At 46.5% G+C, this 16,120-nt stretch overlaps 1 protein-coding gene across 5 annotated transcripts in view; it reads left to right on the top strand.

The window, feature by feature from the left end:
- The first annotated feature begins 3,606 nt into the window (after window positions 1–3,606).
- Window positions 3,607–16,120, top strand: part of RPTOR (regulatory associated protein of MTOR complex 1) — a 151,658-nt gene continuing 139,144 nt past the window's right edge. For all 5 annotated transcript variants that reach the window (XM_074922467.1, XM_074922466.1, XM_074922465.1 and 2 more), the window contains exon 1: window positions 3,607–4,286. In XM_074922467.1, coding sequence (XP_074778568.1) covers window positions 4,125–4,286 — 162 coding nt within the window. In that variant the 5' untranslated portion in view covers window positions 3,607–4,124. The remainder of the gene's footprint in view (window positions 4,287–16,120) is intronic.

Here is a 16,120-nt window from a genome sequence, read left to right as displayed (position 1 = left end):
CAACTAATTTTTATGGAGATGGAAATGGAAGGTTATTTATGTCTCCCTTCGGTTTTTGCCCTATAGAGGCTGAAATAAGGTGAGTTATTTTGATGAAAGCATAGAACTGCAAATGATCAGAGAGCCCATGACCACCATCCTGAAGAGTTTCATTATCAGAGAGCAGACGCCATCAGGGCCAAGTGCTTGGCAGTGCTATTTTTGAACAAATCAATTCATTCTGATTTCCATCAAAACTTGCAAAATTAGGAATTCAAATGGAGGCTGATCCCTGCTGACCTGCAGCATGTGTCCTTTAGAAAAATGATATTTGCGAGGCTTATTCAGAGATCTGATAAAGTGCAGATAATTTTTTTCAGTTGATATTTACTGGCTCTGGTCAGTTCAGAAATTCCCAGTCACAGGTTTGCTAAAACCAAATGTTATGCCCTTTTCATCATGCATTAAAAAAATAACACGTATTTAGCATGCAGATGATGTCATCCCAGCCAGGTCTCGGGCATTATCACGAGAGCAGCCCCCCCTTGGCTGAGGTTGGGGGTGCTCTGCCGTGCTGGTCCCCGTGGCCAGCGCTGGGCTGGCTGGGAAGCCCCCGTGGGCTGGGGGTGGGGGGCTCCCAGCCCGGTGCACACACTGATGTGCCCTGCCTCAGCCCACTCCCTCCTCAGTCGCTGCCTGTGCAGGCAGTATTTCCTCTCTGCAGACTTTTACGGTGTTTTATCACTTACAGAAACGTCACAGCAGCCTTTGAAAGGTCACAGGGAGTCCCTGAGGTCCCTCTGTTTTGCAGGCAGGCAGCCTGTCTGATGTTCCTCTCGTCTGACTCTTCTGCAACGCCCCAACAACGCAACCCACGTCCCTGGGGGGTAGCAGGGGCTCCATCCTCTACCACCACACAAAGGCTGGAGGAATATTTGTTGTGAAACTGTGAGAAGAGCCTGTGTGTGCAGCCCCGTGGCCAGCACAGGAACCAGTCCTGGGCTTCGTGCTGCAGAGGACAGCACGGCCTGCTCACACGGCCTGAAGCAGGTGTGTACCTACGAGCGTCGGTGTCCGCAGCATCCCCATAAACATGTCTGGTTTTATTCTTCTCTGGGAAGTTGTACACGGCTCAATCCAGTGTGGCGTGAGCGTAAAGGGCTGCTAAGCCAGAGCTCTGCACTTCTTTATCCTGCAGGTATAAAGAACTGCTTGCGTGTAGCGACCTTCTATCAGCCTATTATTCTAATGCAAGAATAATTGTAATCCGTCAATTTAATCTGTTATTCTGATCAGAATCTGAGGCCAGAGGGTTGCCTTTCCAAGGAAACGGGGGTCCTGATGGCAGCGGCATGCATCCCCACATGCTGCTTTCAGTAGGGAGAAGCCAGCAGCACAGGGAATCCTGGCCAGCTGCCACAAGAAAGGAGCAATTAAACAGGGCAGGGTGGATCTGCGACGGGCAGAGCGAAGTGGAGAGTCCTCCTGGGAAGTGCACGTCTGCGATAATGGGAGCGCTGCAGGTCAGAGCTGCTGCATTCAGAGCTGTGTGGGAAGTCTGCTGACAGCCTGCTCTCGCTGCCTGCTTCCCTCCCCACAGCCCAGCCGCCACTTTGGCTCTGCTCTGCGGAATCTTCCTCCTGCCACCTTCCCATCCCCTTCCCCCTAGAGCCCCTGTCAGGCGGAACCGAGCAGAGATGCTGGCATGGATGGGATGAGAGCACTGGGAGCACTGGGAGCCTCAGGGGAGCAGGGCAGTGTTTCAGAGAACTGAAATAAGAGGGGAGGACGCGGGGTGTGCAGGGGACGGGGGAACACATGGCTCTTCCAGCACGGGCTGTGCACTTCGCCTGGCCGACCGCAGAAACACACTGTCCTTGTCTCCGATAACGGCCGTGTGAAAGCTGTGCGCAAGGGAAGCGAGGCAGATTTGTGCTCTCTGCCCTCTGGCAGCTGTGTCCTTCAAAGGTATTTTGGGTGGCGGGTGCCGAGGCCGCACAGCAGGACGTTCTGGCGGGGCAGGCGCTGGCTCCGGCGCACGCTGCCAGGAGCCGGGATTAGCGGCCGGCGCTGCCCAGCACGAGCGGCCGTCTGTGCGCCCGGGCGCTGGGGGAGCTGCCCTGGGCGCCCCGGTGCCTGTCATTTTTTCAGGTGGTGTGTTGGGATCGTTAGTCCCGTTTTGTGTAGGTGCCGTTGGCACGAGGAATTCAGTGAAGGTTAGCAGAAGCACAACCAGAAGTGCTTTCTATGCCACGGCAATTCATTTCAGTAACAATCATGTAGTTATGATCAGTCATCAGCATAAAGCACCCGTACAGCAATGAATCAGCTCAGTCAGTAAATTGAAGGAGCAAAAGCAAACGTTGGCCACCCCAGAGCCTCCAAGAAACATTATTTTCCAGAGTCTTGTAGAGAACAGTCTTAGCATTTAAAATGTTCCATGAATGTAAACACACTGAAAATATTATTAGTGTGATTCTATAAACCAAATTATACATGTATCCTTTGATTTCTACTTTGAAAGAATTTTTACACATTTGATGTATTACAAATATGAATGCAGTTGGACTTGTTTACTGCTAAGAGCAAACACTTGGAGGAACTTCATTAGGAGCAATATTTGGTATTCATTAACCTTCAGTTGATTTGATAGTGCAGAGGGTATATTCCTGAAATACCTATTTCTCCTCATATATGGAGCGAACATAAATCAAACATCATTCTGCTGGAGCCTGTTGTCCGGTTTCACACCCCCCTGCTCTTTTCCCCCAGGATTAACGACCACACAGCTGGGAGCGAGGTAAGGTCTGAGAACCAGCACTAACCAGCACTGCCGGACCAGTACAGGTCCTGCGCTGCTCGGGGAAACCAGGACACACCAGTGCAGTGCTCAACTGCTCAGAGCCAGGCGCTTGACATCACAGATTTATTTTGATCTCTGTTTAAGATCATGAAGTGTAATCGTAGGGCACGGTGGTCTGGAGGGCTCGCTACGTCGCACCGTCTCGTGCTGCTTTAAGTGATGGAAACCAAAGTCACGTTGGATTTTTTTGTGTAATCAACGAACTTGTCCCTTCAGTGCTCCAGGAGGGACAATCCCTGGAGGAAACCAGCACATCGCACCCTGGGGCTCGCAGCGAAGCAGCGCGCGGTGGACACGCGGTTAAACGCGGAGCGGGCGGCGGGGGGAAGATTTGCCCTTCTGGTCCCTGCGTGCAGCAGGGCCGGCCCGCACCCTGCCTCCTCGGCACCTGCCGGCGGGGACCCGCCCTCGAAACGCCATTTCCCCCCAGGCAGCCCCAAAGCTGCCCCCAGGCCGTGGTGCCCCCCCAGCCCCCCGGGACGCGCTGTCACCGCGCGCCGCCGACATCTTGAGGCCGCGCACGGCTGGGGAAGGGCCGGGCGAGCCGGGGACCTTCACCCGGGCGGTGCTCGCCTGCCCGGAGGAGGGCGGCCTGTTTTAAGCCCTGCGGCTCCCGGGAGGGCTCCGGGAAGGCTCCCGGGGCCGCCCCGACCACGCTAGGCCCGGGCTAGGCCGCGCTGTAACCATGGTAACCGCGGCTGGACCGCGGCGGCCCGGCTTGTCCCACGCGGCGGCCCGTAGCGCGGTGCATTGTGGGCCGGGGAAGATGGCCGCCTCCTTGATGTGGTGCTGAGAGGAGTCGGGCTCTCCGGTGCCGCAGGACGAGGCTCCCCTTCTCCTCCCGCCTCCTGCCCGCTCCCGGGCCGCCGCTCGCCGATCCGCCCTCGGCCCGCCGGTGTGCGAGGGAGCTGGGGGCCGCGATGGGCCGGGCGCGGCTCCCGCCGCAGAGAGTGCAGGGCCCGCGGGGCTAGAGGCGCGAGTGGAGGCCCGGGGCCCGGTCCCCGCCGGCACCTCGGCCCTCCGCGGGGCCGGGAGGCGCCGCCTTCCTCGCAGCCCGGCCGGGGCTGCTGTCTGCGGGCGGCGGCGGCGAGTCGCCGGGTGGAAGGCGCTGCTTCCCCCGGGCTCGTCCTTACCTGCACACCTGGAGCGGAGCCTCCCTCTGCCCTTGCCCCGTCCTCCCCCGCGCCGGTCCGCGCCTCCGCCCGCCGGAGGGATCCCTCGGCCCCCGCTGCCTGCTGGGCTGGAGATTGCTGCTCACTTGTTGCCTGGCACTTCCCCTCTGATGGAGTCTGAGATGCTGCAGTCGCCTCTTCTGGGGCTTGGGGAGGAGGATGAGTCTGACCTGACTGACTGGAACTTGCCCCTGGCCTTTATGAAGAAAAGGCACTGCGAGAAGATCGAAGGCTCCAAGTCCTTGGCTCAGAGCTGGAGGATGAAGGACCGGGTAATGCTCAAGGGCGGGATGGGGTTTGGAGGAGGAGTGGGGGGGACAGGTGGTGAAGAGGGAGCAGTGAGTGCTCAGCGGGCTGCCGGGCCTCCAGCACAGCCTGTTTCCAGACAGACTGCTGAGTGATCCGATAGCTCCTGTGCCTGGTGTATGGTGTTAGGGGAAGCAAACGTGCAGATGGGTCAAAAGTGCTAGTTCCAAGCTCATGGTAACACGCTCTTTGAGTATCTCCCTCACTTAAGATCTTTAAACGAAATTTGGGTACTTGGTATTTTTCAGGAAAGGCAGTAAAACTAATGAGATCTTAAAGAGCTCTCTGGATGAGGAGGTTAGTGATGCAAGCACAAGGTGCAGTGAGTGTAGTCATTACAGTTGTCTAGTGGTGAAGATGTATGGAAGCTTTGTGGTTTTGAAGCTTGCCACCAGCATGTTATGTGGAATATGAAATTAAGGCATTCTTTGTGTGTGTGGAAACAGAGATTACGTGATTTTGGAGGCAGGAAATACTTAATAAATGAAGCATTTACTGGATTAAAGCAAAGTGCTTCTCTGTGTTTGAAGATTTGTTGCACGTTAAATTGACAAAGCCAAGTGCCTCAAAGAAAGATCCTTGCCAGGGGGTCTTGATTCCTGTGTTGTGTCTATGTCCCAGCTTAAATATTTTAAGTTAAAAGCAAACAAACTCTTTCTGTGCTTGGAATCTGCTTTAGGTTACAGGATTCCCTAGGTCTCAAAGTTGTTTTACCCGTAACTTTGTGTTTATGAATATGTATGACCAATTTTTTGTTTCGTTTCTGATCCCTCTTGCAATACTCTGGAATAATTTGGGAACTGCTGTTGAAACTCCATCCTGTAGTTTCTTTCCAGAGGTGTTATGACCAGGCACGAGGACGCTGTATTGTGTCTGAATGTTCTGGAGGGTTGTTCACCTAAGTGGTTACAGTGCTCAGAAGTTCTGGGGAAGGCTCTGGCTGAACGAGCATCGTTTGGCTGAGTGGAATCGTGTAATGAAAATTTGACTTGGCAGATCATTAATGGATTGAATTGAGTTTTGGGTTGGTTTTTTTTAATGTAATTTAAATGAGCCACAGAACACAAAGTTTTGTGGTATGTCATCTTTAAAGGGTTTTGGCAAGGAAGAGATTTTTCTTTAGTAGACTGTGGAGGTGTGATGAGCTTGCTTGTCTATTTTAGTGATCCCTCTGCCTTCCTGTGAAGCTTCCTGTTTGCTTATTTCCTGATCTGCAAAGTTGTTTTTTTCAAAATTAGGAATGACATTGACTTAATCAATAGGTTGTGCAGCGTAAGCATGAGTAAAGTGCTAGTAATCAGCTGTCTTCTCCGTATTTGTTGTTAAATGTTTCATATGTGTGTTACAGCCAAAGAGAATCTTCTCAATGAAGACGAGAGCAGTGATTGCAGTGATTCTTGCAGCCCAGTTTCTACCATCCTTACTCCTGTGGAGTTGTAGTTTCTTCTTCTGGGAGTCCTCTGTGCTGTGAACGATGCACTTTTCACAAAATAGCTGCTGCTGGCTGTGAATGAGCTCAGCGAAATCATGCCCCGAATCCTTCTCTGAGATACTGAGCCTTATTTTTGTAAATGAGGAACATGAGGGAAAATCGGAAATTTTCTGTTTAGTTCTTCTGTTTTCACCGTCAGCTTAAATCAAATAAGTTTTTGTATCAGGATACGTGGTGCTGCTCATATGTCATTTGTATCTGGACAGCTTTATCAGATATTGTTTGGACAAACTTGCTGTTGTGTATAACTTTTGCTTAAGACCAGGGTCATAGGGATATGTAGAAAGCACATAAAGACATCCGAGAGAGGAAGAGAAGCTGATTTGGGAATGTTCAGTCTCATGACTTTGAAGTATTAACAGTTATTTTTCATGTCTTGTGTTTTATTCAAGTTTTTAGCTATCACCTTGTATCTTCTTAGCATTTAACGTGCTATTACAAACTTACCAGAAGTTCAGACAGTGCAGGAAGGGGTCTGGAGCTGGGGTGTTTAGAATTCTGTATGGAGAATGATATTTGTGAAATATTTTCCCCCTAGCCAACTCAAATTAGGTTAATCCTGCAAACCAGTTGATAAAATCATGTAATCTGGTTTGACCTTGTGTGACATCAACTAGCTTGCTAGACCAGCTGAAAATGGGAGTTGGAGTGTAACGGGTTTGTCCAGGAGACCTATCACCTTAATAAAATGGCAGGAATTCGAGATTTGTGGGGTTTTCATTATGAAACATTTTGGCCTAATAGTGTGAGGGAAGATGTGCAGTAATCTGTCAGCCTTTACTGTCAGGAAGTAAACTGACCTTGTGTTGATCTCCCCCCATTTTTTCTCTTTTTCTGATTTCACTTTACGGTTTTATTACATGCTCTCTGGCATTATAATTTAATTATTCCTCTCATCATGTTGTTTTAGCTGTCCTCAGAAAGTTTGTTCTCTTTCTTTTTTCTCGCCTTGGAGCGTCATTCCCCAGTGATCAGAATTTTGTGTTGCAGCCGTGCTTGTTTGGTGGCGTTTGGGGCCTCTGGTGCCGTCGGTAGCTGCTCATCAAATTAATGCACCACAGTCCCTGCCCTCCAGTCTCTGTTGCGTTCCCCGATTTCCTGCACCTTCATTTTCTTGTCTCTTGCCTCTTTTTTTCCAAAAGCCAGGTTCTGATTGACTTCAGGTGTGCTCTTATCTTCAAGATGCTACCGAAAGATTTTCCTAAGGGCTGGAGGGGACGTACCTCTTGGTGTGAGTAGAGAGTGTGGAAAGGATTCCATTATTTTGGATCTGATAAATTATCAAAGCCTAGGATGGGATGCATTAGCTGTGTTTAAACACACCAGCCTATCGCTAAATCAAGAAATTCTCAGAGGTTAACCAGAACAAGTCTCTATCTGCCTGAGTTGCAGGTAAATTTGTAGCATTTTTTCACTGTGAATCATGAAAAAACACAGGCAGTGGCAGCTTTTGCCCTTATTCAGCATCTTGAGTAGTCCTACAGAGAGATCTTAGCTTTACTGTAGTTATAGGAAATGATTGACTAAGATTTGGGAATGGAATGACTCTTTTTTTTTTTTTTTTTCCCTATCTTGCTTCATTGCTGTAAAAACCAGAGTTTATGCCAATTTAAAGGGTTTTTAGAAGGCAGAACTCTAATAAGAGGGAAGAATCAAATAAGAAAAGAAATGAGTAGTGAATCTAGATAAAATAACTGAACGTTCACTTGCTGTGTGTTCCCCGCCTTCCATCCAAAAGCACTGCTCTGAAAGCATTTAATCCTTTGTCTCCTGCTTCCGTGGACTACATATGCCTTCAAAGTGACACTGCTTTGATCTATTATTTATTTAAAGAATATTTTTAACACAAGAGGGTTGGAATTATGCTTTGTGTATTGAATTAAATCTCACAGCCTCAGTAGCAAGCAAACCATGAAACTTGATTTAAATGAGAAGATTTCAAATATGCTAAGTTTTAGTGACAAGTTGCTACTAAATTCAGAATATTTAAATTAAGATGTGCTGTAGTTATATTGGTTTCTAAAATAAGCAGAGAGCAAGAAAGCTGATTGTAATAGTTTAACTTTTTTTTTTTCCTGCTGCTTCGTAACTTGCTGAGTGAGAATTAAATCCTGTTTTTATGAGAAGAGGAATACACATTTAGGTTTCTGTGGAAATGTAGATTAAAGCAGGGCTGCGTACAAATGTGCTTAATTCAGACAAGCCGAGTTGACCTGCCTGCATGGGAAACGCTTCACGTGTCAGAGGAAGTTCCTGAAGGATCGTGGTGTTGGGAGTTTGTGTGCATCCTTTCAGTCTGAAGTAGCTGTTTCGATCCGAGGGAGCTTCCAGGCACCCTTGTAAGGGACGTGCCGTGGGTACTGCTGGCTCCTGGGGCGCTGGGGGCTCAGCTCCCCCCTCTCCTAAGTCTGGTTCAGTGTGTTTCTTGTGAGCTGGAATGAGGCAGCAGGACTCCTCGGGGTGAGAGGGTGGGAGTTGCTGTTTTGGCAGCAGCCTTCTCTTCAGTTTGACTTACTCCATCTTACGTGTTTGGTTCCTGTTTGCTATCAGACTGTTGACTGTGTCCATCGTTAGGAAACGCGTAACCCAGTAGTAAGTAGCCTGGGATCTAACCCAAGTGATCTGTAGTTTCCATTCTTCCCCTGGTATGAAGATAAACTCTTAGGAAGCCTGGTTGGAGCGCTGAGAACTGGCGATGGTGTGAATCTCTCTTCTAGGTCAGTGGTTGAAATCCATTTTAGTTCAGGGGTTACTAAAAGTGGCAATTGCTGTCCAGTGAGGTGTGTGAATCGAGTGGTAGCACAGGGCACCTGCTGGTTTACAGATATCTTTAAAAACAAAACGAAAAACCTGGCCTCTGCCCAAACTGAACCCCCTGCTGTAAGTAATGAGCACTGTCATCTGAGTTATGGATTTATATCTCCTCTTACCTAGGTCATTTTGAATTAAGGTGGGTGTGTATTGATTGGATGGAGCTGGGAAGCTTGTGCTGTAACCACCTCTATCTACACACATTTTTATGTCTAAGCAGAGATGGGACTTTGATTAACAGCTCTGAGGAGTACAACTAGTCGCGTATTTTAAAAGAAAAAGATCTTACCTTTATACACCAGTAGGAAACAAAACGCTGAAATCTTCAACTTGGCAAATGGAACGACAGAAAATAACTATATCTGTGTTCCTCCATTCAAGAAAATGTGGTGAGAGAACACTTATTTATATATAACGTGCTGCTTTTTTTGTCTTGGAGACTAGGGCAGGCTTGGAGACTGGTGTTGCTGCGCTACTGAGCATATGGTATTTGGAGAGGAGTTAGGCAATTATTGCTACTTTAAATCAACATATATGTTGTAGTGGCTCGTTACCCTCCTGCCCCCCAGCACGTTTGTAGAAATTGGAAAGGCCTGTGAATATCAGATTATCTTTCCAGGTGTATATTTTTTCCATTTACGTAAGTGCTGGACTATTATTGCAAATTACATGCTTTAATTAAAAATATGTATCACTGTACGAGGCTTTTCCTTTAATTTCTCAAGTGTGGCAAATGTTAATAAACATTGGTAGCACCTTAGTGCCGCAGTAAATGGCCAGATGGTAGCGGGCTGCTTCGCATGAAGCTCTTGTGGCAAAAGCTGTGAAACATCTGTTCTGCTGACAACTACCACTACTTTATTTTGGCATTGTCTGTGTTTCAATAGTTGCGAGACTGAAGGTTATGCGAACATTTTTAGAAATGCTTTGTTAACGCTTCTCTGGCTCTTACCTTTTTTCCTCTCTGCCTTTGTGTTGGTAGAGAAATTCAAGGGCAACAGGCTTCCTTGGAGTTTAATTTTCATTTGTCTCCATGGGTTACGTAGGTTTTTCCGGGAAGTTTGGAGGGTTTTCTTGTGTTTTTCTCTCTGAGATGTTGTTTTAATTGGCTTGCTGCTGTGCTCATCTTCCACCCTTGAACGTTTCCAAAGGTGACTGTTAGCATAGTGGGGCAGTGGATGACTGAGGGGATTATCGATGGCTCTCTGTCTCTCATAGTTTTAACTGGCATTTCGAAGTAGATTTGATAAACTCAAGATGTTTGTCTTACTCTTCTGTTCGCCTATAGAGAATGTACTTTAGATAAATTATCTCATGAAATACTTGACAAAACCAGATTTGTGTCAGTGGCATGCTTTAATACAAAGCGGTGATGTGGGATACAATAGGTGACAGAGAGGCTCAGGGCCTGAAGAATTCCTTTGTATCCTTTTGTCCCAGTGGTTCTACCGGTGACACCCTCAGCGGGATTTTTACTTCTGTATTTGTATTTATTCACGCACTCTTGCTGTGTTGCGGCAGGCCGGCCTAGAGCCGGGGTAGCTTTTGTGGGGTGCGCGGCAGCGGCCGGGGGAGAGGAGCAGTGCCTCAGAGGTGTGCGAGGCAGTCGGTGGTGGAAGTGCTGATTCGGGTCACTCCAGCCCGCTCTGCGCGGCCGGCTGTCCGGATGGAGCTCTGCACGCCTGCCTCGCCCCTGCTTGGCTTCCCTGGAGTCTGACAGAGCCTCGGGAAGGGGCACAGCCTGCAGCGTGGCTTGCTCCGGGAAGCCTGACTGACTTCCCTCGGTGATTCTTCCTTTCTCCCCATGGCACATCAGCAGTGAGAAATTTCAAGCCCTTGATCAGGCAGTTGGGCCTTATTAAGCAGAGTGACAGTGTTTTGTACCATATGGCTCTGAAATACAACCAGACATCTTCATCTTTACGTTCCTGACACTTCAGCTGAAATTATGGACTTGATCTCATCCTTATCGCTTTTTCCTGTTTGCTCCTGTGAGCTCAGGAAACTTCTCAAAACGTTGTTTTATTTTAGTGAAGTTGGCTGTAGCTCAGGGACTCCACTGAAAGGGGACAGTGTGATTCCTGATCAGATATACGTCGTACAGAATATGGTATTGACTTGTTAAAGATCTCAAAATGTCTTCCAGGAATAATTTTAAATAACAGTTTGTAAGGAAGATCTGAAGATGAGGAGGTAAGTCAGTGCAGGCGGAGATGGACACCTTTTTAAAGATGGTGCGAGAGGGGAGGGGAAAGAAGAGGAAGGATGAAAAGGAGCGCACGGAATGCAGAGCCGATAGAGACTTGTGCTGGGCTGAGAAGGGAAGCCGTTGTCACAGATCAAATGAGGAATAACATCTAGAAAATGTCTCTTGTCAATTCTTTTTGCATGTTGTATAAAGAAAGCAAAGATCATAGAAGTAAAACCTTTGCCTCCTATTCTTTTTCATTATTTTAAGGAAATGATTGGCAGGGACAAGAAAACACCGTTTTGGTTATATGTATCTAAGCAGTGGTTTAAAGGCAATCTTTTGACGCCTTGCCATGGCAGAGCCTGCTTGACTTTGTAGTTTTTAACCCTAAGAGCAGTTCCGTCATGCACAGTTACCTTTGATCTCTGAGGGTCCCCTCAGTCACCGCGGTCCTCGGGCCGTAGGTGTCAGTCGATGTTTTTCCCTGTCAGACAGAGGATGCACGCTGCTCTCAGGGCAGGTGAGTAGGAAGGGTATATGTGATTCTTGGGTGTTGATTGGCAGTAGCAATTCATCTGCAAGAGTAAGCAGTGCTTATCAAGTAAATAGCGAAGCCAGCAGTACAAGTCTGTTTTAGGAGGAGCTGTGTTAGCATTACTGACTGCTCCTGAACTTTGTGTAGTAGCTGCGTTCACCGGGTACACAAACATGTTGGACATAATAAACCTCTGAAGCAAATTCATAGTATTAGTGCAGAATACAGAGGTTAGGAAAGGAAAACAAAGACTAAGGAGGAGTTGATCTAGGAATCTAGTGTGTGCTGTCACCACAGTCACAGCAAGAACCGACCTTTTGGGCTACAGATGGCTGAAGACTACCTGCAGAGGTGTTGAATTATTAATGGTCACTTGAAGTATTTCTTTGCATTCTGCTATTTTTATCACTGTGGAGAAGCACACTGAGATTTTTTTTTTCCATTGCAATTTATTTCTCTTAAACTTCATATTAAAGAACTTTATTGAAACTGGAAGTTCTTCCTTTTTAGATGTTTTCCCTGGCAAAAACATTACAGGTGAGCTGAAGAGGACTGGCACATCTCTCTTCTTTTGGCATTTGGCCTGCTAAAAGGAGGATCCATTAAAAAAAGAGTAACACTTGATTCTCAATCATCTGGCACAGTGTGGTGCGGAGTGAGTGTAGAAGGGTACCAGATCAGAGCTCAGAGGTGTGACTGCTCCACGGGCAGGGCTCAGACGACCCCCTTCTGCAGCAGGGGTCTGTGTTCCTCCGGCCTTCGTCACGCCTGCGGGGGATACGTTCTGTCAGAGTCGCTCCCTTCCGAGACCTTCCTTTGCTTTTGTGTGCAGTTGTGTGATCAAGTGGACCAGGAAGGGCAAACTTTTGTTTTCCTGTTCAAAATTTTCAGCCTTTTCACCAGCTGATTTGCAAACTGGCATTCCTCAGCGGTGCGTGGTGTGCCTGAGCCCTGGGAACGATGCCTGTGCTGTGAGAACAGCGATGCCTGTGCTGCCACTTGTCACCTCTTAGCTGGGAGCCTGACATGGGAAGTTGCAGGAGCTCAGGGTGCCCGTCTCCTGCCATGGCTGCTCTGCCATGAATCCTGCCCCCCCAGAAGAGCCCCGCTCCAGTTCAACACGCAGGTTGCTGCAAGAGGCCACCTTGTGAGAAAGCCTGCCGGGTGCGGGTGCGATGTATAAAAGCTTCCATGAGGCTTGGGCAAGAGAAACCGTGATTTTTCTGGGTGTTGCAGAGTGATCCGTAACCGAAACTCCGAAGGGAGAACAGTGTTTTGTCTTGCTAAATGCTGCAGTTACGGCTGGGTGGTCACAGAACTCCTTGTGCAAGTGTTTAATGGCATGAACTGGTAACGTTCCAGAGTTGCTGGTGGAACACCAAGCTGGCTTTGCCTTTTGGTTGAGAGGCTTGTACTAAATCCATGCAAATGTATATAAAGAAAAACGTCCCAAAAAAGTCTTTAGGAAGGGAATGAATTTACTGAACAAGCAAGCAGAACTGAGCCTGCGGGCCAGCGAAGATTCCCAAATGAGACGGATATGAGGATTTCTCAATCTGGAAATCTATCCCAGTGTTTGTATTTAATGCTGTTAAGTTCACCCTCAGCTCTGGAAAATAATGTAGCAACATATATTTTATGTTTAATGCTGATTTAATCTTGTGTTTGTGTTAACTCACAGAGCAATTTTAACTTATTGGCATAAAACCAGGCAGGTTTATAATGGTTGAGTGTTCATCTGTGTGATGTTTAGTCAGAAATTTTTCAGCTTGAAAATTTCAGTGTAGAAATAAAGTATTTATGGGTTTTAAAAGGTCCATTCTAAAATGTTAGATGAGGGTCTTACCACAAAATGCAAGATTTCTCATAAATTGACTGACTGACTTGTTCTTGGTATTATTTGAATTAGGAGATAAACCAGCTATATGACTCTTTTTTTTCCCCGTTGCTAACCCCATTCGTCCTCAGCCTTTGACAGATCTTTAGCAACTGATGGAATGGGCTGTCTCAGTTACAGGCTGCGCTGGAATTCTTTCAGGACTGCTACAGGAGGACAAGTTGGGCTCCCTGTGATGGTGGAACTTCAAGTTTTCAGTCAAAACCATTCTTATGAAGATAATGTAACCTTTCTTCTAGCTGAGAAGAACTGCAGAAATTGCACTAATGTTGGTGTGTACCTTTGGATGATGTTTTTCTCTCTCAGCTGTTTTGCCTCAAAAGGAAGAGGCGAATTAAAAATATTTTCCAAGTTCTCCGAGGTTTACTCTAACGGGTAAATTTAAATGTCAGAGGCTTTAATAAGCATCTTCTCTTCCGGACAGACACAGACTTACCTCTGTTCACCTGTTCCCATTTCTGATGGGCTCGGGGTTTAAATTCAGTCCTGTTACTGCACAGGAAGAGCTTTCTGACTGAGTGGATTTTGCAATTTAAGTATTGCAAGTTCTGACCCAGAGTTATTAAATCACTTTAAATTGAATGCAGCACAAAAATTGTGAATTGTATCTTTTTTTTTTTTTTAATACAAATTACACTATGTAGCGCAGAGCCCACAGTAACAGCTTCTATGGTTTTGATCTTGTGCCTTTGCTGAGAAGGCATTTTGGATATTGGTTTTCCTAGAAGCTTGCCAAACATTCTTATGCTTCATTTTTTAATTCTCACAAAAATACATCAAAATGTGTTCTGGTGGATATGTTCTTGAAATGTGGAAAAGAAAATTTCCACTGTCTTAATGACAGATGAGAGTGTCCTAGTACTTCTTGTATTAAGAAGCTTTAAATATGCGACGAAGTTTCTGGTAGTAGGTTCCAAAAGAGTTTAGAAATACGAAAAGCATTATTCAGTTTCTTGGGCTCAGGTTTTCTTTTGATCTGTAATGATTCAACATCATAGATGGATGTTGAGTAGGAGTCGGAGGGGAGTATGGAGAGCTGTAATTCTTACTGAAGATGTGCTCTTTATTAGCAGAACAAATAGTTGTGAAGTATAATACTTTACCACCTTTGTGGGGAGGCAGACAGAGGGGGAAATAACCCCATTTGTCTCTGGGATCAGACTCTTACTTTTCATCACTGGTTTGCTGTCTGTTTTCAAGGAGAAATGCTTATTTAAAACACCGAACTTGGGAATAGCAAATAAATATCAGCCTCTTCAGCGTAAGTCACAGATCAGACATTACTAGTAAAATATTGAAAAATAAGTCAGTATTAGACCACAAATGGGAAACAATAAATAAACGAGACAGAAAAGATTGTTTGGCAGGATGCTTTCTCTTCAAGGAATGATTTGTGTGTTTCCACTTCTAATAAGTTATTTTGTCCTGTAGTTTTCGTTGTTTCTCTCCGGGTTTTTGGTGCGTGTTTGCCAGCGTGTGATTACTTCTGGGGATGTTTGTGCTCTTTAACGCCCTGCAGCGCCACGTTTTGTCTGAGGCTGTGTCACCTGGCAAAGGGTGCAGCATACTGAAAAGGTGTCCTCGTGTGCAGGTCGGAGCTCAGCCCGTGCAAGTAGGTCTGTAATGGTCAGATTTTTTGAGTGGGTATTTTTTTTTCCTTCTTCCTACTCGACCATACTGCTGAGCACTAAAATTCTCAACAAATGTGCATAGTCAGTACATAGTATTTCTGTGCTGCTTGGTACAATAGGGTTACCTGTTTAAGAGCTTTTGTTAAATGTGATTAATCTCTTACCTTTGCCTAGTGCGCAGGTGGGTCAAGCCAAAAGCCTCAACGGGAACTGTGAGCCTCTTACTGTTTTCAACATATTGATGGCTTTTGGGAAAGGGCAGGCAGGAAAAGATGACTCTAAATAATAGTCTTGAAGGGTGTTGCTTTCTAAACGAAGTTATTTCCTGATCTTAATCTTATCCAAAAGGAATAGAAAGGTTTCAAATTGCATGTTGTAATAAGTATTTATTGCAATATCGAAGTAACACGATGTTTTCATTGGCGCAGTAGTCGATACTGTGCATGAAATAGGGGAGTGGGAAGAAAGCCAGGTGCCCTCGCTGAGGAAGAATAAAGCACCGAGGTATCGGGTGCCAGACACCTGTGTTACTGGGTGGAAAGCCTGTCCCTTCGGTTTTAAGACCAAAGGGAACTATTTTCACCCACTGCCGCGTGGGCACGGCAGCCTGCATCGTGTGGGAGCTGACGTGCGGGCGCCAGTGAGGGCTGTGCGGGTGACTGAAGGTGCACGGAGCTGCCAGGTTGTCTCTGAGCATTTTAAAAATCAGGCTGTTTCTATAACGCGCAATTTTTTTTACTGAGTGAATTGAAAAATTAAAAATCTTGGAATTATTTTTCCTTTTACTAGAGCTAGGTATTATTTTGTTACCTTGAAGATAATGTATCCGTGTCTTGAAAATAACGCTAGTGCAGCGGGAGAAGGACTTTCGTGTGGTTTCATGGTATCACGGATTTTCAGTCCTTGGTCTAGATCAGGAGGTAAATCAGTCAGTACTTGGATGTTGAAGTAATTTGTTCAAAAGAAGTGCACCCAGTTAAATGTTGTGTGGGTCTGTTGCATTTATAAATATCTTGGGGGTTTCTTGCAGCTGTTGTGGGATGTTTTTTTTCCTGGAGTCTTAATTGTGAGCCACCAGTGAGATCTTTGTGCTGGGTTCTGTAAAACCAGGGCAGCAGTTGCCCTGTGTCGGATGAAAATTATTTTCTAAACAAAGGAAAAAAAAAAAAATGAGAGGGAAGAGTAAGATGTGTGCAAGCAACGTGAAAAGAGTCAACAATTGCTGGAACAATTTATTTTTGAG

The sequence above is a fragment of the Athene noctua genome, chromosome 18 (genome assembly GCF_965140245.1).
Source record: "Athene noctua chromosome 18, bAthNoc1.hap1.1, whole genome shotgun sequence".
Classification (NCBI taxonomy): domain Eukaryota; kingdom Metazoa; phylum Chordata; class Aves; order Strigiformes; family Strigidae; genus Athene; species Athene noctua.
Note: the sequence above shows the minus strand (reverse complement) of the source record. Positions and strands in the feature narration are given on the sequence as shown.